The 25,107-nt window shown below is 49.3% G+C and overlaps 1 protein-coding gene across 2 annotated transcripts; it reads right to left on the bottom strand.

Moving 5' to 3' along the window:
- Window positions 1–22,741, bottom strand: VGLL2 (vestigial like family member 2). 2 transcript variants are annotated; one of them, XM_056856683.1, is made up of 4 exons: window positions 22,649–22,741; window positions 13,810–14,107; window positions 1,358–1,867; window positions 1–338 (listed from the first exon to the last, which is right to left on the bottom strand). In XM_056856683.1, the coding sequence occupies exons 1-4, from the start codon at window positions 22,727–22,729 to the stop codon at window positions 295–297; spliced, it is 933 nt and encodes a 310-aa protein (XP_056712661.1). In that variant the 5' UTR covers window positions 22,730–22,741; the 3' UTR covers window positions 1–294. The 2 variants fall into 2 exon arrangements, with proteins under 2 accessions (XP_056712661.1, XP_056712662.1); XM_056856684.1 differs by having other exon boundaries at window positions 1–184.
- Between the last annotated feature and the right edge of the window lie 2,366 nt (window positions 22,742–25,107).

The following is a 25,107-nucleotide window of genomic DNA, read 5'->3' as shown; positions in this document are numbered from 1 at the left end:
CTGTTGCTGAAATGCCAAGTTGAAGCAGCTTTTCTCTCCCATGTCCTGTCCCATGTTCTTGTCCTTGAAATGTGACATGGGATGCTGAATGATGCAAGGGTGGGAAGACGGGGCTTTGGGGCAGGAGCTTTAGGCTCAGCAGCTCAGCTCAGGAGGGATCCACCGCAGAAGGAATAACGGCGAGCTGTAAACCAAGATCAGAAGCTGTTACAAACCGACTCGATTTCAGCTCTGTCAGCAGTCTTACTTAGGCAGAGATCTGACTAGAGGGTAAGAGAAGATGGAAAGGCAGGTCTAAAACCAATAGAGATCCTTGCTTTTATCCTGAGGCTGCAAACCTGAGAACGGAGAGAAAAATGGAAATAAAACAAAACAGAAAGGGAGGGAGGGGAGAGGCTGTAAGAGAAGGACAGGGGAAAGATGAGCACTGCCACCATTTTCTTTCTACCGCGTGTAGCCTTTGTAAAGCATAAAAAAGCGACTGCTTCAGGTTGAGAAGGAGGAGTGATGTTAAGTGGAAAGCCAAGTCCAAACTGATGGTAACATGAGAGATTTGGGAGACTACAGGAATGCACGTTGAAATGCCAGCTCAGATAGCTGTCTGCCCCCTCAGATCCTGTTTAACAAACTGGTCAACTTTGCCCATCATGTCTCCCCCCCAACCCCCCCCCCCCATTGCCAATGCTCACACTTGCATGTAAACCAAGCTTCAAAATACAGTCACTTTGGCTAAGCCCTGGCAAAAATTGAGCTCTCTTTACTTCACAGATTTATTGGGAAGATAAATACAATTTTCAGCATTATTATTCAGGAGAGATTAAGGATGCGCTGGGGAATCAAAATAAGTCCATGAATAAATTAGACCCACAACAGATGTGCTTGCTTTAAAACTAAGGCTCTGGTGGATCACTGGTTGCAGCCATAACCATTGTAATTGTAGAATCCAATGCTCTTGCCTTGGGCAGAGGAATTCCCTAGTTTTGCTGCCTTACTAAACTAGAAACCACCCGCTGTACTGGTCTGATGGGGAAACAACTTGCTGTCAATAACTCAGAAGGCACAGAGGAAACTTTCTTAGAAAAGAGAGGAACTGTTACTATTTTAAAAAAAACTCTTGTATTTGTCCCTCAGAAGTGGCAAGAAACATAGTAATGACTCAACCACATCTCTGTACTTTTTTAATGGTATAATTCTGCCCTTTATGGCATGGGAATGCATTCTGCCCATGCTAAGCTTTCATTGCTTTGAAGCAGAGCAAGAGTGCTTTACTGCTGATGCTCTCCTACCCTAGCTTAATAATAATTTTAAAAACCAGGCCCGTGCTTCAGGCAGCAAGAGAGGGAGAGCCAGAACTTACCTGCGTCCACACTGAGCCCTAGGCCCTGTGCCATCTCCCCTGCTGGGCTGGAGAAAGGTGCTGGTGTTGTCCACGCTGAAGTGGCAGGCTCACCCTTGCCTAGCTCGCACTGGGGGCTCACAGGCGTGGGCACGGAAGCAGGCGTGAGGCGATGGGGGCGCACAGAAGCCGCGGGCACCAGCAGTGAGCCATACCGAGGGTCAAAGTGTGGACCGTAGACCTCGTGCACCGTGGTGGGGCGGGGATAGGAGGAGCTCTGTGTGCCGATGTACGGGTGGTGGTGGTGGTGATGGTGGTGGTGGTGGGCAGGGTGCCAGGGCTCTGGGCCACCCTGGTGGAGATGGCTGTGCAATGAGCCTGGTGAATAAGGGTCTGCTGTAGCAAAGGGCAGTTCAGTGTGGCCAGTGGCTGCCAGGGGGCTTCCCAGGGACGCAGGCACCGAGGAAGGCTGGTAGGTGCTGTTCCAGAAGGAGGGCGGGAAACTACGTTGACTCATAGGGAATGATCCATCTGAACAAAGGAAGATGGAGAAGAAAACATCAGAACACTGGCAGAAGGGCAGGGGTCTTCCTCACTCACTATGCCTGCTGATTGTCATTTAGACTGCCCCGGTGATGTGGTGTAGTGGTTAAGAGTGGTCAGACTAGGAACTGGGAGTACCAGGTACAAATCCCCACTTTGCCATGGAAGCTTGCTGGGTGACCTTGGGCCAGTAACTCACTCTCAGCCTCAACTAACCTAATAAAATGGAGGAGAGGAGAATTATGTAAGCTGCATTGGGTGCCTATTGCGGAGAAAGGTGGGATATAAATGAATGAATGAATGAATGAATGAATGAATAAATAAATAAATAAATAGCATATTCCCCTTATTTGCCCACAGGAGGTATGGCCCCCAGGTAGAATCCAAATGTATTATCTTAGGACAGAGTTTTTGGAAAGTAGGATGGGCCAGGTGGGAATTTTGCCCAGCAAGGCTTCTAATTGGCTGTGTGGATTTTTAAAAAAAGCATTGCTTTGGCAGCAGCTGCCACCACAGCACACGAATTTTCACTGTGGGACTGAAGGTAAGCTGTGGCCGTCATTTTGTGGCTGTGCCCACTGTGCTGTGTCAGATTTCCAAAGGTGCCTGCAGGCTGAAAAATGTTGGGGATTCCTCCCTTAGGAAAACCAAGCCATTTTTTTTACCAATGACAAATCTTTGTTTATGTTTCCAAGATCTCCAGTGTAACTGCAAATCTAGACCATTTCCATACATAAGGAATTTATTAAAGGAAAGCTGGTAGATGTGTTTCCCATGTCTATATTGGGTTACTAATTACAGGGTGGGAAATTCCAGGAAATTTTGGGGGTGGCGTCTTGGGGAGGGTGGGATTTTGGTGAGGAAAGTGGGGTATACTGCCACAGGGCCCACCCTCCAAAGCAGCCATTTTCTCGAGGGGAATTGATTTCTGTTTGGCTATTTGTGATTCCAGGAAATCTCCAGGCTCCACCTAGAGGTTGGGAACTATACATATATAATACGCACATTAACTCTTAACATTGGCTTAAATGTACATGCAGTTTAAAAATAGCTTCCCTCTGATTTATATCCCATATAACAAATATCCACAGATATACACACTTTGGAGCAGAGAGGCTTAAAGGTTATTCTAGTACCATTGGTTGGAAGATTAAGTTGAACAGTTAAATTCTTTTAAAAAATATTCACATCCAAGGACATTTCCCCTGCTGTATGGATGACTTTTCCCCATTGAAGCTGAACTACAGTGAGAACCTGCAAAACCATTGTTTCCAGAGCTTACTGTATAACAGAGAAGTGTGTGTTTGTTTAGAGACCAATTCCACCATTCTTACACAAATCTAAAATAAAACTTTGATTTCATGTTTACACTCTGTCCCACAATAACATTTACATTACCCACAAATGGCCCAAATAAATTTCATAATATTGAATGTGTAAATATCAGTTTTACCATGATTTTGAAAGAATGTTAATACAACTTTGATTAATCTTGAAGCAACAGCAGCATTAAAAGAATGATACCCTGACCTGAATAGCTCAGGCTAGCCTGATCTCGTCAGATCTCACAAGCTAAGCAGGGTCGACCCTGGCAAGTATTTGGATGGGAGACCTCCAAGGAATACAGAGCCGTGACACGGAGGCAGGCAATGGCAAACCACCTGTGAATGTCTCTTTCTTTGAAAACCCCACCAGGGGGTACTGTAAGTCAGATGTGACTTGACAGCAACCCTTCCCCCCCAAAAGCAAAGCCTGGATGATCCCTGTGTGGCAGTAGCTATGAGATCACTGATCTCTTCTTGCTGAGTTTGCAAGCTGCCTTACTTTTATTTTGGGCAGTTAATTGAAGCAGTTGCAGAAAAGTTAGATTAATTGCTTTTTAATAGAGGTTAAGAGTTGAGATTGGCCTTCTTATGTTGCTATATCAGATGTAACTCGTGCAGATGTTGATTGGCTTATTTCCACTTGTGCTGATTATCTTATATTTCGATATGAACCAATCAGTTATCTAGATCAGTGATTCCCAATCTGGGGTACGAACCAGAACAGTTAGGAGTATGCGATAAAAATTGAATAATGGTGGGAAAAGGCATTGAAATAACAGCTATATTAATTACAAACATTTTTGTAATGTAAGGGGTACAATTTATAGAAATGAACTGCCAAGGGGTACACTAGTGAACAAAGGTTGGGAACCACTAACAGTCACATGGCTATGATAGAATAGGTTTAGAAAAAGACAGGATTAATATTTTTCTATAAATATACAGTACTGTGACAAGCAAATCAGATTTCTCTGGATGGAAGTCTCAAAAAGATTAGGTGAGATTTCTAGGTCTATAACTTGGGCTTCTGATAATCTCTAAAAGCAGTGAGACAAAAAGCTGAAACCTGATTTGCGATTTAAACTATTCCTTGCTGTAATATGATTAAGCAATGCTAGGAACTGTGATAATTTTAGCATTCATCTTCACAGTATTGTAGGGTTAATTTTTATTTGCTTGTATTTTCTTCTGTCTTATTTAATAAAGAGAATAATTTTTTTTCCTCAATAAAAGATACAAGTCTGTACAGGTTTTCTGTATGGTTTGCTGGTTAAAGTTCAAAGAACTGAACTCACCGTCTTACTCTTTTGTATTATCAGAATTAAAGGTTGATAATCATCCTTTAATAGATAAATCCAGGGAAACTCTGCTGCTAAGCAGTTTTCATAGGCAAAGCCTTTGAAAGTTTTTAATTCAGATCCCCTAATTGGATGCAGGAAGGAATCTCTTATTACACCAGGAAGGGTTAGTCCATCATGGATTTACATACAAACCAATGCAAAGAGATCCCTAGGAGACATGCTTCCTATAAAACACAGACAATCTGAGTTGCCAGTGGACCTTGAAGCAGATAATGGTGTCCTGTAGAAAACAAACACCTGATCCCAAGAGATCATGTAGCTAAAACCACCTAAAACCATCACAGGGATTCTGAATAACATTCAAGAGAAAAATCTAAAGAAAATCTTCCTGGATGTACTTTGTTCATCAAGCTTACATCCTACTGGCACTCAGGGTAGCATATAAGGGCTCTATTTCATATATCCTCACAGGAACCTGTCTAGTAACTTAGGCTGGGAGGATCCATTTTGCTCAAGCCACTTCATGGCTGAGTAGGGATCAGGATGTCTTATACCCAAGTCAAAGATGAAAGTCTAAAATGATCTGTGTACATAGTAAAGCCCTAACATCCCCAGATTTCTCTCAAATAACAACAATCTATTGTCATATCAATTTTGACCTGTTCTCCTCACGAATTAGTAGTGCAACAGTAATTTCTCAAATGTAGCTTGAAATTCCAAGTAGCCACATTGGTCCAAAGAAAAAACAAGACCCAAGTAATCCCTTCTATTAAGGCCGATCAAAATTATATAATATTTATATTTTGCCTTTCTGTTCAAAAAGAACACCCAAGGTGGCTAATAAATACAAAACATCCAAGAGAATACAAAGGCCATTTATGCAGGGCTGTTTCCCCGCCATCACCCCGCCAACTGCTTTGGGGTTTCCTTTTGATTATGCATGCCTTTCCTGACTGTCAGAGGTCACCTTGCTCTCCCAGCATGTTTCTGTGCATTTTGCCCATGTTTTCCAAATGCTGTTTTAGCCAGAATCTGGAAAACGCAGGCAAAATGTGCATAAAAGCGCAGGGAGCGTGAGCCAACCTCTGCCATTCAGGAAAGGAGTGCATAATCAAAAGAAGCCCAAAACCATTGGTGGGGTGACTGCAAAGAAACAGCCCTGCATAAATGGCCAAACAGCCATACACCCACAGGTTGCAACTCCCTCTAAAGGTTTCAGCAGACAGGAGGTGGGCTGAGCAAGTGGGAAAGCTCAGCCCCTTGTTGGAAAATCCTTCTCAGGGGAAAGGTAACACCCAAAACAGTTTGAAAGCTTTTGAGTTTTTCAGAATTTTTCATCAGAGGGAAGAGGGGAGAAATAAGGAAGAAGCCAATAATGCTTGAACTCCAAACTGCACCCAAGCGTGACAAGATCAGACTAACAGCCTCAAGATCCGTAGCATGAAACAACATCTTTTCTTCCCCCAATGCCCTCCTGTTAACATCCAGTCTGATGAAGAATTTTGGAAATCCCCAGAGTTTGTGACATTTAGTTTGGTTTCCATAAAGAGTATTACATGAATTTTGTCTTCTTGTTCCCAAACTAAACAGCGCAACATAACAATAAAAAAGCTTTTCCTGCTCGTGACAGATAGAAATGGGTAGGCTTGAGGAAGACTTCCCTCCTCATCAAAAACCAGGCAGGGCAATGACCTTGACCCAGGTTGGAGTTGACATGGAAAGAAAGACTGCCAAACACTGAGTTTGCCTGAGCTCCTGCTCTGGAGCTCATGTCAGGTTCCAACCTCTAGAAAGCATACTTGGCATGCAGAAGGACCCAGGGCCAGTTAAAAAGGATTCTCAGGTAGCCTATGGCGGGAAGCTTTCTCTGCAGGAGTGGGGCTGCCAGTCAAAACAAGCAATACTGAGCTGGACAGGGGAAGGTTCTGACTTGGGCAGCTTCATATGCTCACCTAAGACTCCCTTCTTGAGAATTATTTACAGGTTAGACCTCTCTGGAAGCCAGTTACTCTCTTCTCCCTAAGCCCCAGAAGGTGAAGATTCGACTGAGTGGAAGGTATGCAGAGAAACAGTTTTGCTCTGTGGCTTTATTTCTCCAGGCTGAGACTTGGCTCTAAAAAAAAAAAAAAGGATCAGAGAGCTCAGCCCTACTAGGTGAGTCAGGTTAGGGTTGCCAATCTCCAGATGGTAGCTGGAGATCTCCTGGGATGACAACTGATCTTTGGGCAACAGAGATCAGTTCACCTGGAGAAAATGGCCACATGGGAAGGTGGACTCTATATATGGCCTATGGCTGTTTCCTTGTGGTCATCCTGCCAACTTCTTCAGGGCTTTACCTTGATTATGCATGCATTTTCCCATCATCACTCTCCCTTTGCATTTCAGTGCATTTTAGCCAGCATCCGGAAAACCCAGGCAAAACACATGGAAATGCACGGAGAGAGCGAGGCAACCGGAAAATGCATGCATAATCAAGGCAAAGGTCCTGAAGAAGTCAGCAGGGTGTCCACGAGGAAACAGCAATGCATAAATGACATAATACCCCATCAAAGTCCCTCCCCTCACCAAACCCCGCCTGCCTCAGGCTCCACCCCCTCCCCAATTTCCAGGTATTTCCGAAGCCAGAGCTGGCAACTGTGACTTAGGTAGTAATAAAAGCAGCTTTTTGGATCCCAAGACTTCTACAGACCCAGAACTTCTAATGGCTTATTCCTGGAAGGCCCTCCACTGAAGCTTTGGTGATGATCACAGTCATAAATTAGGGTTGCAATTCTATAAATTAGGGTTGCAATTCTATATTTCTGTAACGATAATGACTTCTCTTCATCCTGGGTGGTGTGGTGCAGTTTGGTAATTCCACCAGCCCTACTCCCAGAACTACAATTCCCAGAGTAGGTATTACAGTGGGATTTTACAATTTTTCAGTCAGCTCATAATGCCTTGGAAGTCCCGGGGGGCAGGACAAGCGGGATGATAGCCAAGGGACTTCGAGGATTGTAGCCCTAAATAGATACTATATGTAGGGATGCCAATCTCCAGGTACGAGCTGGCGATCTCCAGCCGATAAGAGATCAGTTCACCTGGAGAAAATGACCGCTTTGGCAATTAGACTCTATGGCACTGAAGTCCCTCCCCTCCCCAAACCTCGCCCCTCAGGCTCCGCCCCCAAATCTCCAGGTATTTCCCAACCCGGAGCTGACAACCCTAACTATGTGGGAAATCAGTCAGCTAACATAAGTATGAGCCTGGTGGCACAGAGTGGTAAGCTGCAGTACTGCAGTCCAAGCTCTGCTCATGACCTGAGTTTGATCCTGACTGTTCGTACTTTGTTTGGCCCCTTTAGCTGTGAAAACGTCTTCCAACCATTTTTTAGCCGTGGCATCCAAAAACCCTGGGGGTTACCGCCTTATGTATTCCCAGTGATGTATTAGGAGTTTGAAAATGTTATCAAAACATTGCTTCAAAAGGGTTTTTGCTTGGAGGGCTAGGTGCGATTCATCAGGAAAATGACCTTTGTCCATTTTTAGCCACCCTTGGCTGTTTTCCCTTGTTTTTAAAACTACGCGGACAGTTGCAAACCCCCTTTTCTTGGCGTAAATGCTTAAAAAAAATGCGCGCATGTGCTTTTTATACTTTAAGCACCGATGATGCTTGTTCCATTCAAGGAAAAGACCGCTCGCCGCGGTCCGCAAGCGGCAGATTTAAAAGGTTTTTTGGGGGCGGGTTGATGGTCACCATTTTGCCTTGAAAAGCCAGCCTAGGGTTTCAGACCCGCTTACAGCCGTGGCGGACTCTAAACACGTTTACTTCAGAGTTTTGACCCATCACTGGCCCCTTCTGCACGGGAGGTTTGGCCTTGGGTTGGCCGCTCTATAGATGCACATTTGGAGGGAAAACAGCATGGTACAGCCCGATCTGGTCAGATCTCAGAAGCTAAGCAGGGTAGGCCGTGGTTCGTATTTGGATGGGAGACCACCAAGGAATTCCAGGGTTGCTGTGCAGAGGAAGGCACTGGCAAACCACCTCTGTTAGTCTCTTGCCATGAAAACCCCAAAAGGGGTCACCATAAGTCGGCTGCGACTTGACGGCACTTTACACACACGCACTTGCATTCAGTTAACATTTTAATTAATTACTTCCTATTTCCCCACTCCCCACCAGCCACAGCATTCATGAACCAATTGGGCAGTGATGAGGGTATTAAATCCTGCTTTTCACTTTGCAGGCTAAGCCACTGCCATTTTAAAAAAAATTATGATAATTCTGCCGCCACTACAAAATTGTAATGAAATCAAATAATCCCCTGTCCTCTGATAAAATAAGTAATGATTAGCAATTGATCCATGAATGGTATGACTGGCAATGGAGAGAACAGAACAGAAAATAATAAGGCAGTAAAACAAAGACAGTAAGAGCCCTATGGGGCAGAGTGGTAAACTGCAGTACTACAGTCAAAAGCTCTGCTGATGACCTGAGTTCAATCCCAACGGAAGTCGGTTTCAGGTAGCCGGCTCAAGGTTGACTCAGCCTTCCATCCTTCCGAGGTTGGTGAAATGAGTACCCAGCTTGCTGGGGGTAAAGGGAAGATGACTGGGGAAGGCCCTGGAAAACCACCTCTGCTAGTCTCTTGCCATGAAAACCCCCCAAAGGGGGTCGCCATAAATCGGCTGCGACTTGAAGGCACTTTACACACACACAGATGCCCGTTTTCCCCATCTGAATTCTCAAAACTCTGCATGGGGGCTTATTGTGGAGTGCGGAGAATCCGGATGGGGAAAATGTGCATCCAGAGAGTGGCGAATCCCAGGCCAAACCTCCCATGCAGAAATGGCGTGTTTAATAGAGATTAAGCCAGGGCCATTTACATGAATTACAGATCTCTCCCGCAGGTTTGAACAGCGGCTTCCCAAATCTTCACGCGTTTGTTCCCTTTGTCTGTTGTGCCCAACATGAATAACCCTCCCTCTCCCTCCACAGTTTGTGGCACAGAAGGAAGGGGAGATGACCCTTTTAGACCCGTTTGTTTTAATGTTTTGTCCTTGGCCGCTTTCCCCGCCCCCAAATCTTGGAGTAAGATCGGGATCCCCCTTTGGGATGGAAGATATTGCTGTCAAGAATATACATGCATGCTGTATTATTTTGACAGGACAGCTGAGAAGGAGCTGTCAGTAAGAGAATAGATCCACTTAATCTTGCTGATGCAATGTGTAGTAATGACTTGCCCCAGCAGAGTGGACTGGAGAGAACTGGATGGAACTGGTAGTATGATGCAATACCTCCAGGTGGCCAAGCAATTAACTATGCATGAGATATGTATATAAGAGCACAGCCTCTATGGTTTAGTGTTGGGCTGAATTTACTAAGCCAGGGGCTCTGCCGAAATGTATATAGAGCTTTTACAACTGCACTGTGAATAAACTAGCACTTTTGTAGAAGCTACCGTCTGGTGAAGTTTCTTGGGCATCTGATTAAATCCGCTGAACTGGCGACCACGGAAATTATCTATCTGCAGAAGAGACTTTACCACCAAGGATGCTCTTCGACAATTACTGTGGGAAAGAAAGAAATGCCGGAAATTCCGGATAAAGGGACTAATTTAAAAGAGTCTAGTGTCTCTTCTGGCTAAGATCGAAAAGGGACTGGTTAAAAGGATTGGTTACAATGGAAATAGAACTATATATGATATCAATTTACTAGAAAACCAATATGTATTAAATGAGTGTTAGGGAGAAATGGAGGACTTACAAAATAATTAACTTTTAATGGAAATAATCAAATGCTTTTTATTATACTAATCCATTTATTATTAGTGAGATTTACCATTTCTCTTCTTTCTTTTATTCTTATTTCCTTTTTTCCTTTTTTCTTTTGTTTATATGATATTATTAACTATTTATCTTTTTTTCCCTTGAAAAATATAAATGCCAAAGAGATCAATAAATATTAACAATAGTATTAGGATTAGAATTTGGTGCAAAAGAGATTACCAATTTATCACAAGATGAAGGGAGGTGTAGGGGAAGTCAACAATCCTTTATTATATATAAATTTTTTAACAATGTTACCTATTTGTTTTTACTTTTTACTGTTTGTGTCATTGTTAAACTATGTGATTAATAATTTTGGAAAAATAATAAAAAAATTATTAAAAAAAAAAAGATCAGGATCCCTGCAGCAGCTTGTTTGGCAAGGTAAATGTTCAAAGTTTCCGAGCCCGATCGTTCCGATGGCAGTTTTGTTTCCATGGAACTTGGCATCAAGTCTGTTAAGTTGCGCAGCGCGATCCTACCCAGGGATGAGTCCCGGGGGACTGCGAGGGACCTCACCTTAGGCAAGCGGGCGACAAGCAGCATCTGAAGCCCAATGCCCGCTCAGCCAGACAGTCCCAGCAGCCCCCCATAATTTCCGTTGGTGCCCCATCCTGCAAAAGAAATCACTGCAGGTGCAATCCTGCGCACAGCGTAGAATTTACTTTGAGCAAACGTGCTAGGATCGGGCTGTGACTGTCTTCAAAACGAGTCCGCGCTTTTCTTCACGATGCATGTCTCTTAAAATTAATATACGCCGTCACATTTAGAAGGGAAGGCAGTCGGCTTTTATTTTTATTAATGTATTTATCTGGCAAAAAGTGCAAGTAATCCCCAAGCAGGTGATGTGAAAGACCTCTGCTTGAGCCCCTGGAGAGCCGCTGCCGGTCAGAGTAGACGATACTGACTTTGATGGACCAAGGGTCTGATTCAGTAGAAGGCAGCTTCATGTGTTCATCTGCTAATATCCTTAGACCAACCCTCTGTTAAAGGCAGAGTCCCTATCTCTCAGGCATCCCTAGAATGAGTCTGGGCCATTCATTCGAACCCCCTCCCTACATTTACACTCCCCAGTTTATGAGAACGACGCTCTTCCCAGCTGTGATCCCAAAAGGGGTCAAACACTATTTTCCCGGCAAAGGAAGCCCCCGTCTCACCCCCTGAACCCCAGTGAGGAACCAGGGCGCAGGATAGGAAGCCCTCCCCTTGCCCAGGGAGGGGAGCTTTTCTGGCCCGTTTCCTACGGGCTCCAGTACAAAGGACCACCTTACTCCATTCCTAAAAAGGTCCCGCTCCTTCTATACAAACATTTAGACCTTACAACCCATCCCGATCACGGAGGGGGGGGGCACAATCCAGCCAAAGTGAAGCACTTTTACTTCTCACTGATCTCAGTGGGGGGGGGAATCATCTCCATATTGCTTATTGCCTGCCTTTGGCTGGATCATGCTCATTATGCATGTCCCCATCTTTCTCACATTCATGGGACTTCAATGTCATTGACGTTTTCTTGGCTCAATGCCTTCCTCTCTACACTTTTTTGATCCAAAGTACAAGTTCACAGCACACCCTTTCCACTGGGTTCCTTTAGTCCAGTCATTACCAGTCACCAACCCTTCCCCCCTTCACACATGAAGCCGCCTTTCCTCTCCTCTTTGAGCTCATCTCTTTGGAGGCCGAGCCTTCCGGACACCGTCTCATTCGTTTTAATGGCCATCACTTCCCTGACGAATAAACTGACAGCTATTTAACCTATTTGATTTTCGTCCCTTCAAAAGGATGGTAACCTTAAACATTCACACGAAGTGAGTTTCCAGCGGTAGTTTAAGGGCAAGTCTCCCATGCAGCCTTAAATCTCATGCCTCCCTTCTCCATCCCAAACAGCGGCACATTTTTACAGGTGAAACCCGATGGCTTTCATGTTAGTCTTTAAGATGCCGCCCAACTTTATTTCTCATGATATTTCCCACATTGTAGAGTCTTCCATAACTGCAAGGGGTGGGGGAACCCCTCCAACATCTCCAGCGATCACAGGAGAAACCATTCCCCCAGCTGCCCGGTCCAGATGTGTTAGTAATGAGCTGGCCAGGGCATTTCTGTTCACAAGTGACACATAAAAACTGTAACCTGAATAAATCTTTCCAAGCAAACAATTTCTTTTTGGAAAGAACAGCGCAAGCAGCGATCCCACAAGGTCCTGCTGTCAGGACGCCTGCTCCAGCGAGCCTTCAATGGGGTTAGAAGAAGAAAGACTACTGAAAACCTCCACCGTTGGTTAGCACCCACTCCTGGGTGGCTGTCTTTCCCCTGCGCTACTCTGTGTTACCAATAGGTGGCAGCGACAGCCTAACACACACACACACAGACACACACACACACACACACACACACAGACACACACACACGTGTTTTGTTTTGTTGTTTTCTTATTGCCTGCTTCCTCGTGGCCGGGATTCTCTAGTTTGCACTCATCGCTGCTGCAAATGCGAAGGTATGCGCCCTGACAATGAAGCACCTGGGCAGGAACGTTATACAGACTTTCACCTGTCATCTGCCACTGGAGGGCTTTTGGCGCATTTAATACATTGAGCGTCATAACACTGTGGCCATGTATGCACGGGAGGTTTTGCCTTGGATTTGCCGCTCTCTAGATGCACATTTTTACCCATCCGAATTCTCAAAACTCTGCACGGGGGCTTATTGCGGAGTTCTGCGAATTTAGATGGGGGAAATGTGCATCCAAAGAGTGGCAAACCCAAGGCAAAACCTCCCGTGCATAAAAATGCTGACCAAAATGACAACAACTTCCAAAACCCTCCGATGCGGGGCTGGGGAAATGCGGGAATGCAAAGGGCTCCAATGTGAATGGAACCTTTGAGGATGCCATCTTCCCGGTCCAAAGAACAGGCAGGTTCCCTACAGAGGAACCTGTCAGCAATGCTGACTCTATGACCTTAGGCCAGTGGTTCCCAACCTTTTTTTGACCAGGGACCTCTAGGACTTTTTTGTTCGGGGCAGGGACCCCAAGGTTCAAAATAAAAATTCAGAGAATTTGAAAATAAACTTTAATCATAACTGTTGGTTAAACATTAAACTTAGAATAATATTTGAATATATATTTTTATAATAGAAAACTTTTAATTGAAAATATTAATTTATTACGGGTTTATAACTTTGTTCCGCGGACCTTAATTTAGTTCTCGCGGACCCGTGGGGGTCCATGGACCCGCGGTTGGGAACCAGTGCCTTAGGCAGATCATGAGAGGGAGGGCACCTTGGCCATCCTCTGGGGGGCGGAGGTAGTTTGGAGTTTCCTGCATTGTGCAGGGGGTTGGACTAGATGACCTTGGTGGCCCCTTCCAACTCTGTGATTCTGTGCTTCAAGGTCTGGGAAGGGACCCTGGGGTCCCGATTGGGGCATGGCTGGTGCGGATGTTCCCCCGGCACCCGGGCTCCACTGGCCGGCCAAAGGGAAGGGAAAGGGCCGGTGGGCTCACCCCTCCAGGCGCTGGAGCTCCTGGCCGCCTTGGCGCTGGCGCTGCTGGGCGAGTAGCTGCTGGGCTGGCTGAGGGCCCGGCTGAAGTGCTCGTCCACCACCGCGCTGATGTCCCCTTGGAAGTAGGTGAACAGGACGCAGCGGGCGTTGATGTACTCGGCCTCGGGGGGGCGCTCTTTCTCCGGGCTGCCCTCCTCCTCCTTGATGCTGGCCGGGGCGGCGTGGCTGGCGAAGGGGCCGCTGGCGCTGCTGGCGGAGCTCTCGGCCGCTTCCTGCATCTTCGAGTAGAAGGCGAGTTTCTGCGGGGAAAGAGCACAAGGGAGGGTTGCCAGGGCCTTCTTCGCCTCGGGCAGGAGGTTTGGGGGGCACAGCCCGAGGAGGGCGGGGTTTGGGGAGGGGAGGGACTTCAATGCCATAGAGTCCAATTGCCAAAGCGGCCCTTTTCTCCCGGGGAACTGACCTCTGTTGGCTGGAGATCAGTTGTAATTAGCAGGAGGCACCTGGCACGGGAGGCGGTGGGAGACGATGGGGGGCTTGGAGGGGCGAACCTTTGCGGCTAGATGCCCACGCTCTCTCCTAGGAGGCGCCGGTGCCGGTGCAGCCCTCGAGCGCGGTTTCGCCTTGGATTCGCCGCTCTCTGGATGCACATTTAGCCCATCCAGATTCTCAAAACTCAACAATAAGCCCCCATGTAGGGCCCTTTCACACATACTAAATAATGCACTTTCCACCCTCTTTCAATGCACTTTAGCGGTCATTTGCAAGATGATTTGCCATTTCACTCAGTAAAATCCAGCGGCACAGTGCATTGAAAGTGGGTTGAAAGTGCATTACTTGGCATGGGTGAAAGGGCCCATACGTAGAGTTTTGAGAATTCAGATGGGGACAAATATGCATCTCGAGAACAGCAAATCCAAGGCAAACCTCCCCATGCATAAATGGCCCAGCAGTCTCTAGGACGGCTGGTTGCAGAAACAACACCTGCCCTGCGGGGAGTGTGTGTGTGTGTGTGTGGGGGGGGGGGGGTAACACACGCTCAGCTCGGCGCTTGGTGCAGCAACCAGAGCACGACAGCCGTGTGGATGCCCCACTCCCGAAGGAATGGCCGCCCACCAGTTTGCCACACTTTTCAAGGCCGACATGACTGGCTCTGGCGCACCTAGGGATGCAGTCCTGGGGACACCTGTGCTGGCAGCAAGTCTCCTGGAGCACAGCTGGATTTGCTTAGGGTTGCGCTGCACATCTGGGGAGGGGCCGTGGCTCAGTGGTACAGCAGAAGGTCCCAGGTTCAATCCCCGGCACCTCCAGTTAAAGGGACCAAGCAAGTAGGTGATGTGAAAGACCCCTGCCTGAGACCCTGGAGAGCCGCTGCCGGTCAGAGTAGACAATACTGACTTGGATGGACCGAGGGTCTGATTCAGCATAAGGCAGCTTCACGTGCTCAGGTGTACTAACGCGCAAACCTTTAAAGCACTGCGGCCAGGTGTGGCTGCCTCAACAGGCCCCAGAGAAATGAGCCCCAGGTCCAGAGTTTCGGCTTGACAGGAGTACGGATCGTGCACGCCCTTATCCCACCGCTGTCCCTGCGGAGTAGTCCTCTCCCACTCAAATCTTCTCCCCCACCCCCCCAGTGCTTTGGGCAAGGGGACGCCTCCAGGGGCTGCCGCTGCCTCCGGGGCGCCTCAGAGCCTCCCTTCTCTTTCCGCTGGTCCCAGGCCAGGCGCCGGGCCCAGAAACCGGCCAGCAAGTGGTGCGGGAGGGGCCGAGAGGTGAAGCCCCCCCCCTGCTCGCCAAGGGGTATCTGGGGAGGCCGTGGTCAAGCCAGTCCAAAGTTAGCTGGCGGGGCTTGCTGGAAGAGCCTTCGGGGAAACAGAGCATCGTCACGCACGGAACAAAAACAGATGAAGGATGGGGGGATTCCTGGAAGATGAACCGTCCGCTTAAGGGGAAAATGACAACGGAGGAGGAGGAGGGGGGGGGCTGGTTATGATATGCCGACTTTCGCAACCACTTAAGGGAGACTCAAACCGGCTGACATTCGCCTTCCCTTCCCCTCCCCACAACAGGCACCCTGGGAGGTAGGTGAGGCTGAGAGAGCTCTGAGAGAGCTGTGACTAGCCCAAGGTCACCCAGCTAGCTTGGTGTGAAGGAGCGGGGAAACAAGTCCAGTTCCCCAGATTAGCCTCCGCCGCTCATGTGAGATCAGAGTCCACCGCCCCCAACCACCCTTCTTAACCAGGACACCACGCTGGCAAAAAAGCATCTGGTGCATTAAATCCAGGACGCACGCACGCATATTTGGATGGTTGTGCTTAAATTGAGAAACGGGCATAAGAAGGCTGGAACCGCCTGGGCTTGGGGGAGAGGCGGCCCTGAAGCGGCCGGGTGGAGGAAGTGCCACGGGCAGTTGAAAATGCTGCAGTTGGGTCGAAGGGAGGAGGGCAGAAAGGGGATGAGGGTCCCCGCTGAAGGATCTGCGGCCGCAGCCGGATCCCTAGGACCCGGGGGTCCTGGTTTGTGGCAGGAAGGAACCCCGAGACTGTGGCTCAGTGGTAGAGCATCTGCTTGGCGAGCAGAAGGTCCCAGGTTCAGTCCCCAGCATCTCCACTTAAAGGGACCAGGCAAGCAGGTGATGGGAAAGACCTCTGCCTGAGATCCTGGAGAGCCATCGCCAGTCTGAGTAGACAATACTGACTTTGATGGACCAAGGGTCTGATTCAGTATAAGGCAGCTTCACGTGTTCATCTGTTCAAGTGGCTGCTCTGGCTGGGTGTGCTGCAGAAGCCCCTTTTTATCCCAGCACCCCAATCTGGGAGGCGCGCTGGAGGGGTGAGAGCAGGGCCGGTGCTACCATTAGGTGAAGGAGGTGGTCGCAGAACTGGCTTGAGGAGCACCGTTTTAAACCGATTAGTTTCTTGGGGGGAAAAATGCAACTGACAATTTATTTTCAGATAAGTACCCCAACAGTGCTATGGGACATAATTAATTATAACTTCTTATAACAAGTTTTGTGTTTTTATTTTTTCTACAAGACATCTGTTTTTGAAAATTGGTTAGCAATGGGGGGGGGCACACACAAGTAGTTCGCCTTGCCTAGGGCGCAAAAATGACTTGCGCCGGCCCTGGGTGAGGGGCTGGGGGCAGGAAAGCCAAAGCGTTCCCTTGGCAAGCTGAGGGAGAGAGCCATCTCCACAGGCCCCAATTCTTTCCCCTAGATTCTTTGAGAGAGATGGGCCCTTTCACACATGCCAAATAATGCACTTTCAATCCACTTGCAATGCACTTTAACGATGGTTTGCAAGTGGATTTTGCCATTTCACACCGTAAAACCCAGCTTCAAAGTGCATCGAAAGTGGATAGAAAGTGCATTATTTGGCATGTGTGAAAGGGCTCAGAGAATCTTGAAAACCTGGAACATGCTCGCTGATTTGCTTTATTGGCGCCCTTCAGCCCGGGGGCAGCTGCCCTTCCTCTCCCCCTCCTCCCGGCCGACTCCTTGGCTTCAGAGGCGGTGTGAAGACCCCGCAGCCCGGGAGCTGCTTGCAGCTGGGACTCCGAGGCGGGGGGGGGGGGCAGAAGGAAGCCCGGAGACCCCCTCTCCCCCTTTCTGCCCGGTTACCGTCTCAAGAAGCATCCAGCTGTCGGTGGCGCTGCTGGGAGCGGCAACCGTCTTGCGGGTACCCTCTAAGGGGCAGCAAGTTGTCCATTAGGGCCTCGGGCTGCCAAGGCCTGTTGCCATTTGGGCCCCCAGCAGCACAGACGGGCTCGTTTGTTTTTTTGAGCAATCAAACCAAATCAGGCTGTTTGGCTTCTCTCTGTAACGATCCCTTTTCAAGGCAGACAGCATTAGGCGAGGGCGCTTACTTTGGGGTTTATTTCCCAGCGGTTATCTGTATCACATCGACTCCAACAGGCCCCCGCTATAGCTCACAGCAACATCAACTAAACTAGAAACTGGTAACAAGAACTCCGCCCTTTGGGACCTCCAAGACAAAACCTCCCTTGTTGGGCCATTTATTCATGGTAGGTTTTGTCTTGGATTTGCCACTCTAGAGATGCACATTTCCCCCATCCGAATTCTCAAAACTCTGCATGGGGGCTTATTGTTGACTTTTGAGAATATGAATGGGGGAATAGTGCATCTAAAGAGTGGCAACTCCAAGGCAAAACCTTATCACAGTAAATAATAACACCCTCTCTTCTGAGCAAATGACAGCAAAGACCCAATAGCTGGAGGCATTCTCATCCTCGGTTCTGGCAGCTAGAAGGGTATCTTTCTCTCTCCACCCCCCTTCCCAATTTTGCATTCTAAGACCCTCCGGGCTGTTTGTTTCTTTACCCCGCAACAAGGGCGTCAGAAATGTGGCCCAGCCCGTCTGAATGCCCGCAATGGGGCGGGCAGGGCCCACCAGTGATCAGGGGCGGACTGGCCGCGGTGTCAGCTTGCCCGAGGGCAAGCGGGCCCTCTGGGCCCCCGAGGAAGCGGGGCCCCTTAAACATTAGACAAGATGTCAAAAATAAAAATTAAGAAAAAGGAAACGATAGCCTTCCTTGTCGTTGCGGGTGGGCCCCCTTGGGCTCCCGGCAACCAATATTGGTCGACCCAGTCCGCCCCTGCCAAGTATTGCCAATACCCCAAAACGAATGAAGGCCCTTCCAAAGCGGAGCCAGCGCCCTCCGCCCGCCGGAGCCCTTGGCACGGTCGGTGGGTCGGGGCCCGGTCCGGCTGCAGCAGGACACGTGCCTCTCGCCAGCAGGGTTACCAGTCGGAACCAGCAGCCGGGCTAGGGGGAGGGGGGGAATCACCCCTCTCCCTTTGGGGAGCATTCGAGAGAAAGCTTTTTTTTGGGGGGGGGGCACGCCTTTGCAGTTCCTCGTGCGATTCAGACGCGGCCTCGCTTGGTTTCTTTGCCAGCCACCCCAACTTTTGGCAGCGGCGCCCAGGCTGCATCCCGGGCACATTGCTAGAGAAGCCGCTCGGAGTGCATTTGGGGGCCCGGGCCCAGGCAGGCAGCGGCGATCGGAACAGTCCCGCGCGGTTTCCGCCAGCTATCAGCTTTGAAAGACGGGGGAAAGAAAGAAAGAAAGAAAGAAAGAAAGAAAGAAAGAAAGAAAGAAAGAAAGAAAGAAAGAAAGAAAGAAAGAAAGAAAGAAAGAAAGAAAGAAAGCGAGGCCGACTCTGGAGCAGGCGCAGCACCCCTGTTCCGGCAGAAGAAAGAAAGAAAGAAAGAAAGAAAGAAAGAAAGAAAGAAAGAAAGAAAGAACAGAAAGAAAGAAAGAAAGGAAGGAAGGAAGGAGAAGGAAGGAAGGAAGGAAGGAAGGAAGGAAGGAAGGAAGGTCCCCAAGAAAGAAAGAAAGGAAGGAAGGAAGGAAGGAAGGAAGGAAGGAAGGAAGGTCCCCAAGAAAGAAAGGAAGGAAGGAAGGAAGGAAGGAAGGAAGGAAGGAAGGAAGGAAGGAAGGAAGGAAGGAAGGTCCCCGCGCAGTTTCCGCCTGCTATCATCTTTGAAAGACGGGGGAGAAAAAGAAAGAAAGAAAGAAAGAAAGAAAGAAAGAAAGAAAGAAAGAAAGAAAGAAAGGAAGGAAGGAAGGAAGGAAGGAAGGAAGGAAGGAAGGAAGGAAGGAAGGAAGGTCCCCGCGCAGTTTCCGCCTGCTATCATCTGTGACAGACGGGGGAGAAAAAGAAAGAAAGAAAGAAAGAAAGAAAGAAAGAAAGAAAGAAAGAAAGAAAGAAAGCCAGCCAGACAGCCAGCCAGACAGACAGACAGACAGACAGCGAGGCCGACTCTGGAGCAGGCGCAGCACCCCTGTCAAGCGACCCCCTCCTCCGTCTAACCCCACGAAGCAGTTTATCTTCTTCTTTTTAAAAACTAATTAAAAACTTTAATATAAATGTAAGATCAGCTTAAAAGCAGGTCAGGGACAGCACAGCGACAGAGTGACCACGGGATGGACAACAAGCAGCGTATCAAGGGGGGGGGGCGCCAAGGTCCCGCGCAGGGCGGCCCCTCGACGGCACTCAACCTCTCCGCGTTTGGCAGCCCCGTTTGCAAAATGCGGACGGCCCAGACCTGACCCACGCCGACGCTTCCCAGCCATAAAACGCTCCCCTTAGTTGGGGGGCGGGGGGAGAAGCGGTCTCTTCTTCCTCTAAAAAGATGTGTTCGCAATGCTGCCCCCCTGGCCACCAGGATGAGCCCCTGAGACGGCGAAGAACGGACCGACCCCAAGAAACAAACGCGTGGCAAGGAAATGCCCGGCGGGCCGGGACGAAAGTCCAGCCCAAGGGCCCCTCAAAGGCCAACACAACGTTTCCAGGATGCAAACTGTCGCGAGCAAGAGCTCATGTCGTCGGATACAAAAGGGTTTGGACCTGACAACTCAATGATCTGCAGTGGGTCGCCGTGTTAGTCTGTCTGCAGTAGTAGAAAAGGGCAAGAGTCCAGGAGCACCTTAAAGACTAACAAAGATATTTTCTGGTAGGGTAGAAAAGGGCAAGAGTCCAGTAGCACCTTAAAGACTAACAAGAATATTTTCTGGTAGGGTAGAAAAGGGCAAGAGTCCAGGAGCACCTTAAAGACTAACAAAGATATTTCCTGGTAGGGTAGAAAAGGGCAAGAGTCCAGTAGCACCTTAAAGACTAACACAGATATTTTCTGGTAGGGTAGAAAAGGGCCAGAGTCCAGGAGCACCTTAAAGACTAACAAAGATATTTTCTGGTAGGGCAGAAAAGGGCAAGAGTCCAGGAGCACCTTAAAGACTAACAAAGATATTTCCTGGTAGGGTAGAAAAGGGCAAGAGTCCAGTAGCACCTTAAAGACTAACACAGATATTTTCTGGTAGGGTAGAAAAGGGCCAGAGTCCAGGAGCACCTTAAAGACTAACAAAGATATTTTCTGGTAGGGCAGAAAAGGGCAAGAGTCCAGGAGCACCTTAAAGACTAACAAAGATATTTCCTGGTAGGGTAGAAGAGGGCCAGAGTCCAGGAGCACCTTAAAGACTAACAAAGATATTTTCTGGTAGGGTAGAAAAGGGCCAGAGTCCAGGAGCACCTTAAAGACTAACAAAGATATTTTCTGGTAGGGTAGAAAAGGGCCAGAGTCCAGGAGCACCTTAAAGACTAACAAAGATATTTCCTGGTAGGGTAGAAGAGGGCCAGAGTCCAGGAGCACCTTAAAGACTAACAAAGATATTTCCTGGTAGGGTAGAAGAGGGCCAGAGTCCAGGAGCACCTTAAAGACTAACAAAGATATTTTCTGGTAGGGTAGAAAAGGGCCAGAGTCCAGTAGCACCTTAAAGACTAACAAGAATATTTTCTGGTAGGGTGTGAGCTTTCGTGAGCTGTTGCTCACGAAAGCTCACACCCTACCAGAAAATATTCTTGTTAGTCTTTAAGGTGCTATTGGACTCTGGCCCTTTTCAACTCAATGATCTGTGACCCAGGAAAGCCGATTCCCCGGGGATGTTTCGTTGGCCTCGAAGGTCTCGCTGGACCTGGTTCCATCTCAAGCCAAAGGGACGTCAGGAAAACCCAGCTCCGAAATCCCCTACGGGTGCTGGCTGCTCCGTCGCGATGAAAAGGGACCGCGGTGGAAACGGACCGCTTTCTTTCCCATTCAGGGAGCCGGAAAGGGACCGTTTGCGGAGGTCCCCCACCCCCCGGTCCCCATCGACTTGCCCGCTGCGAGCTGCGCCCGACGGTCAGCTCCGCGCCCGACCGAGGAAATCCCCGAAGAAAAAAGACAGGCGGGGATTCCCCGGGGACCCAATAACCCGGCAGGTTTGGGGTTGGTTTTAAACCGCCTCCCACCAGCTGCTCCAAGGGCTCTCGCCAAATCGTTACAGCATCCCTGTGAGGAAGGATTTATTTTGCTCTCTGAAAGTGATTTTTTTTTAAAAAGCCCCCCCATTTTTTTTTAAAATAGATTTTATAACCTGTAATAACCTGTCATGTCATGAGACGACAAGAGACACTGGAAAAGACAGTCAGGCTAGGAAAAGCTGAGGGCAGCAGGAAAAGGGGAAGACCCAACAAGAGATGGACGGACTCAATCAAGGAAGCCACAGACTTCAATTTGCAAGATCTGAGCAAGGCTGTCCAAGACAGGACATTTTGGGGGGCTTTCATTCATAGGGTCGCCAGGAGTCGGAAGCGACTCGACGGCGCTTCACACCCTCACACAATAATAAAACCACGTCGGTTGGGTAGATCTGTGCGGATGGGGAAGCGTGGTGGAAATGCGCGAAACAAACGCACGTGGGAGCCCCCGAGAGGAAGGGGAGGCCGCGACGGGCGCCTTCCCACGGAGCGGCAGCAGGCCCTTGCAAGGCGCGCTCCCGATTCCTTGCAAGTGGATCTGGCCGTTTCACACAACTGGAAACGGGACCGAAAGGCAAGGGAGTGCCGCAGCCCGGACAACCTGCAAGGAGCGATGGCTCGAAAGGGCTTGAGCGGGCAGGTGGGGAAGATGCCCTCTGCTGAATGGGGGTCGGAAGCCCACGGGCAGCGCATCCCCGCCGCGCTGAGCCGCGATCCGGCGCCCGTCGGTTCCCCCGCGATTGCCAGCGGCGGGGCTCCCTTTTCCCTCCCCGCGAAGAAAACGCTTCCCGACGTGAGGGCGGCCGCCCCGAGGAAGGGGACCCCCGCGGACCCCCGGTGGCCTTCCCGCCACGTCGGGGGGAGGCCCGGGCCGTCCATCCCCGCGACCCGTCGGGCGGGCGGGCGAGACCCCGGCGGACCACCCGCCCGAGGCGGAGATGCGGCCCTGGGCCGGGGGGCCGCCGGCGGCGGGGAGGGGGCGCCTGGGGAAGGGGCTCTCCCCGCTCCCCGGCGGCCCCCCTACCTGGTGGTAAGGGCTGTAGGCTGCGGCGAAGTAAGGCTGGGGAGGACCGTAGACTTGGTACATCACATCCAGACAGCTCATGGCGGAAGGCAGCCGGGGGGCACGTCGGGGGGCATCAACTCTCCGGCCGGGCGCAGGGCGGCTTCATGGGGGCCGGCGGGGCTTTTCCTCCTCTTCCTCCTCCTCCTCCTCCTCCTCCTCCTCCTCCCGGGGCCAGCGGGGCTGGCGGCGTCTTCCCCGCCCCCCCGGCGATCCCGTCCCGGCAAGCCAGCTCGGCAGGCAGAGGGGCTGGGGGGCGCCCGCCGCCAGGCCTTTAAAGCGCGCTCCCGCGTCAGGGGGAGGCGGGGGAGCCGCGGCCAATCAGGGCGCGCGCCGGGCGACCCCCCCTCTCCCTCCCCCCCAGGCGTCTCCCTCTCCCTCCCCCCCGCTGCCGCCCAACAGGTGACGGGCCAGAGGTTGCTCAGCATGGGGGGGGGGAATGCTGGGGAAACGCCTGGCCAGAGGATGGGCTTCCAGGTGTTCCGTTTTTGTGTTCAGCTTTGGGCACCACAATTTAAGAAAGATGCACACAAGCTGCAGCATGTCCAGCGGAGGGCAACCAAGATGGTGAGGGGTCTGGAGACAGAGTCCTATGAGGAAAGGTAGAAGGAGCTGAGTATGTTTAGCCTGGAGAGGAGAAGTCTGAGAGGGGACATGATAACCATCTTCAAGTACTTGGAGGGCTGTCATATGGAGGAGGGTGCTGAGTTGTTTTCTGTTGCCCCAGAAGGACAGACCAGAACCAACAGGTTGAAATTAAATCAAAAGAGTTTCCGTCTTGACATTAGGAAGAATTTTCTAACAGTTTGAGCAGTTCCTCGGTGGAACAGGCTTCCTCCGGAGGTGGTGAGCTCTCCTTCCCTGGAGGTTTTTAAGCAGAGGCTAGATGGCCATCTGTCAGCACTGCTGATTCTATGACCTTAGGCGGATCATGAGAGGGAGGGCATCTTGGCCATCTTCTGGGCATGAAGTATGGGTCACTGGGTGTGTGTGGGGGAGGTAGTTGTGATTTCTTGCATTGTGCAGGGGGTTGGACTAGATGACCCTGGTAGTCCCTTCCAACTCTATGATTCTATGATTTCTGTGCTGCCTTTCCACCCATCTCACGGTCCCTAAGACTGCGCAAGTCAAAACATTCAAACATTCCACACATTAAAACACTGTTTGAAATAGCAACATCTGTAAAAATATTTCAAACAAAACATGCTCGCATAAAAGCCCCAAACAGGGAGGAAGGCTAAGAAGAGTTGCTGAGTGAATGCCAAACAAAACAAAAGTCTTCACCTGCTGAAGGGAGACAGGGAGACAGACAACTGGGGGGCGGGAGTTCCAAGGCTTTGGTACCACAACCTAGAAGGCCCTTCCTTGGATTGCCACCTCTCTAGTCTCAGTAGGCAGGGACCCTCCCCCCCAAACAGATACCCCAAAGATTACCAGAGGGTAGGGCAGCTTTGTATGAGACAAGCCATATAGGGATTTAATGGTCCTAAATTGGCTCTATAAGCAAAATGGGAGCCAATGCCGATGGAACATGACTGAAGCAATATGGTCCCTATGACACACTCCGGTCAACATTCTGGCCACAGCATTCTGTACCAATTGTAGCTTCTGGACAGTCTTCAAGAGCAGCCACCCTCCACAGAGCACTGCAGTAATCTACTCTAGATGGTACCAGGGCGTTCACCACAGTGGCAAGCTTTCCTCATCTTCTTCCTGCTTCATTCAGAATAAGTATTTCACTTACTGACTGTTGGTTAGTTTGTTGTTTGTTTGATGCTTAGGACTACCGAGGTTTCCTGAGGTAGACATGCTGCTCCCCTTGAGTTAAAAATTGTAGAAATGATCGCATTGGTTTGACTTTCTTTCATTCTTTTAGATCACGATGGGTGGCTGTGTTAGTCTGTCTGTAGCAGCAGAAAAGAGCAAGAGACCAGTAGCACCTTAAAGACTATAACAACATTTCTGGCAGGGTATGAGCTTTCGTGACCCACGCTATCTGACGAAGTGAACTGTGGCCCACAAAAGCTCACACCCTACCAGAAATTTTGTTAGACTTTAAGGTGCTACTGGACTCTTGCTCTTTTCATTCTATTTGAATGCCTGGTTGTATGGTCCCCTTTCTATCTATAATTGGATAACACCCATATTTTCTCTTCATGCTTCAAAATATACTTGCAGTGCAATCCTAAATCGAGTTACATGGAAGTCAATTAGAAGGGTGTAACTCTTTGGGTGTGGTGGGAAAAAAAAACCTTGGAACCAGGAGAAAGATACTCAGCACATGTAAGATCTGATTTTGAATATATTCAATTGAAGCAACATCACATAATCTTCTTGTTACGTCTCCTAATAAGACCTAAAATGTTAACAAAAAAGCCACATACAAACAATAGACACTTGAGCAACCCAGATTAGCCACT

Source organism: Euleptes europaea, chromosome 10, assembly GCF_029931775.1.
Source record: "Euleptes europaea isolate rEulEur1 chromosome 10, rEulEur1.hap1, whole genome shotgun sequence".
NCBI classification, from domain to species: domain Eukaryota; kingdom Metazoa; phylum Chordata; class Lepidosauria; order Squamata; family Sphaerodactylidae; genus Euleptes; species Euleptes europaea.
Note: the sequence above shows the minus strand (reverse complement) of the source record. Positions and strands in the feature narration are given on the sequence as shown.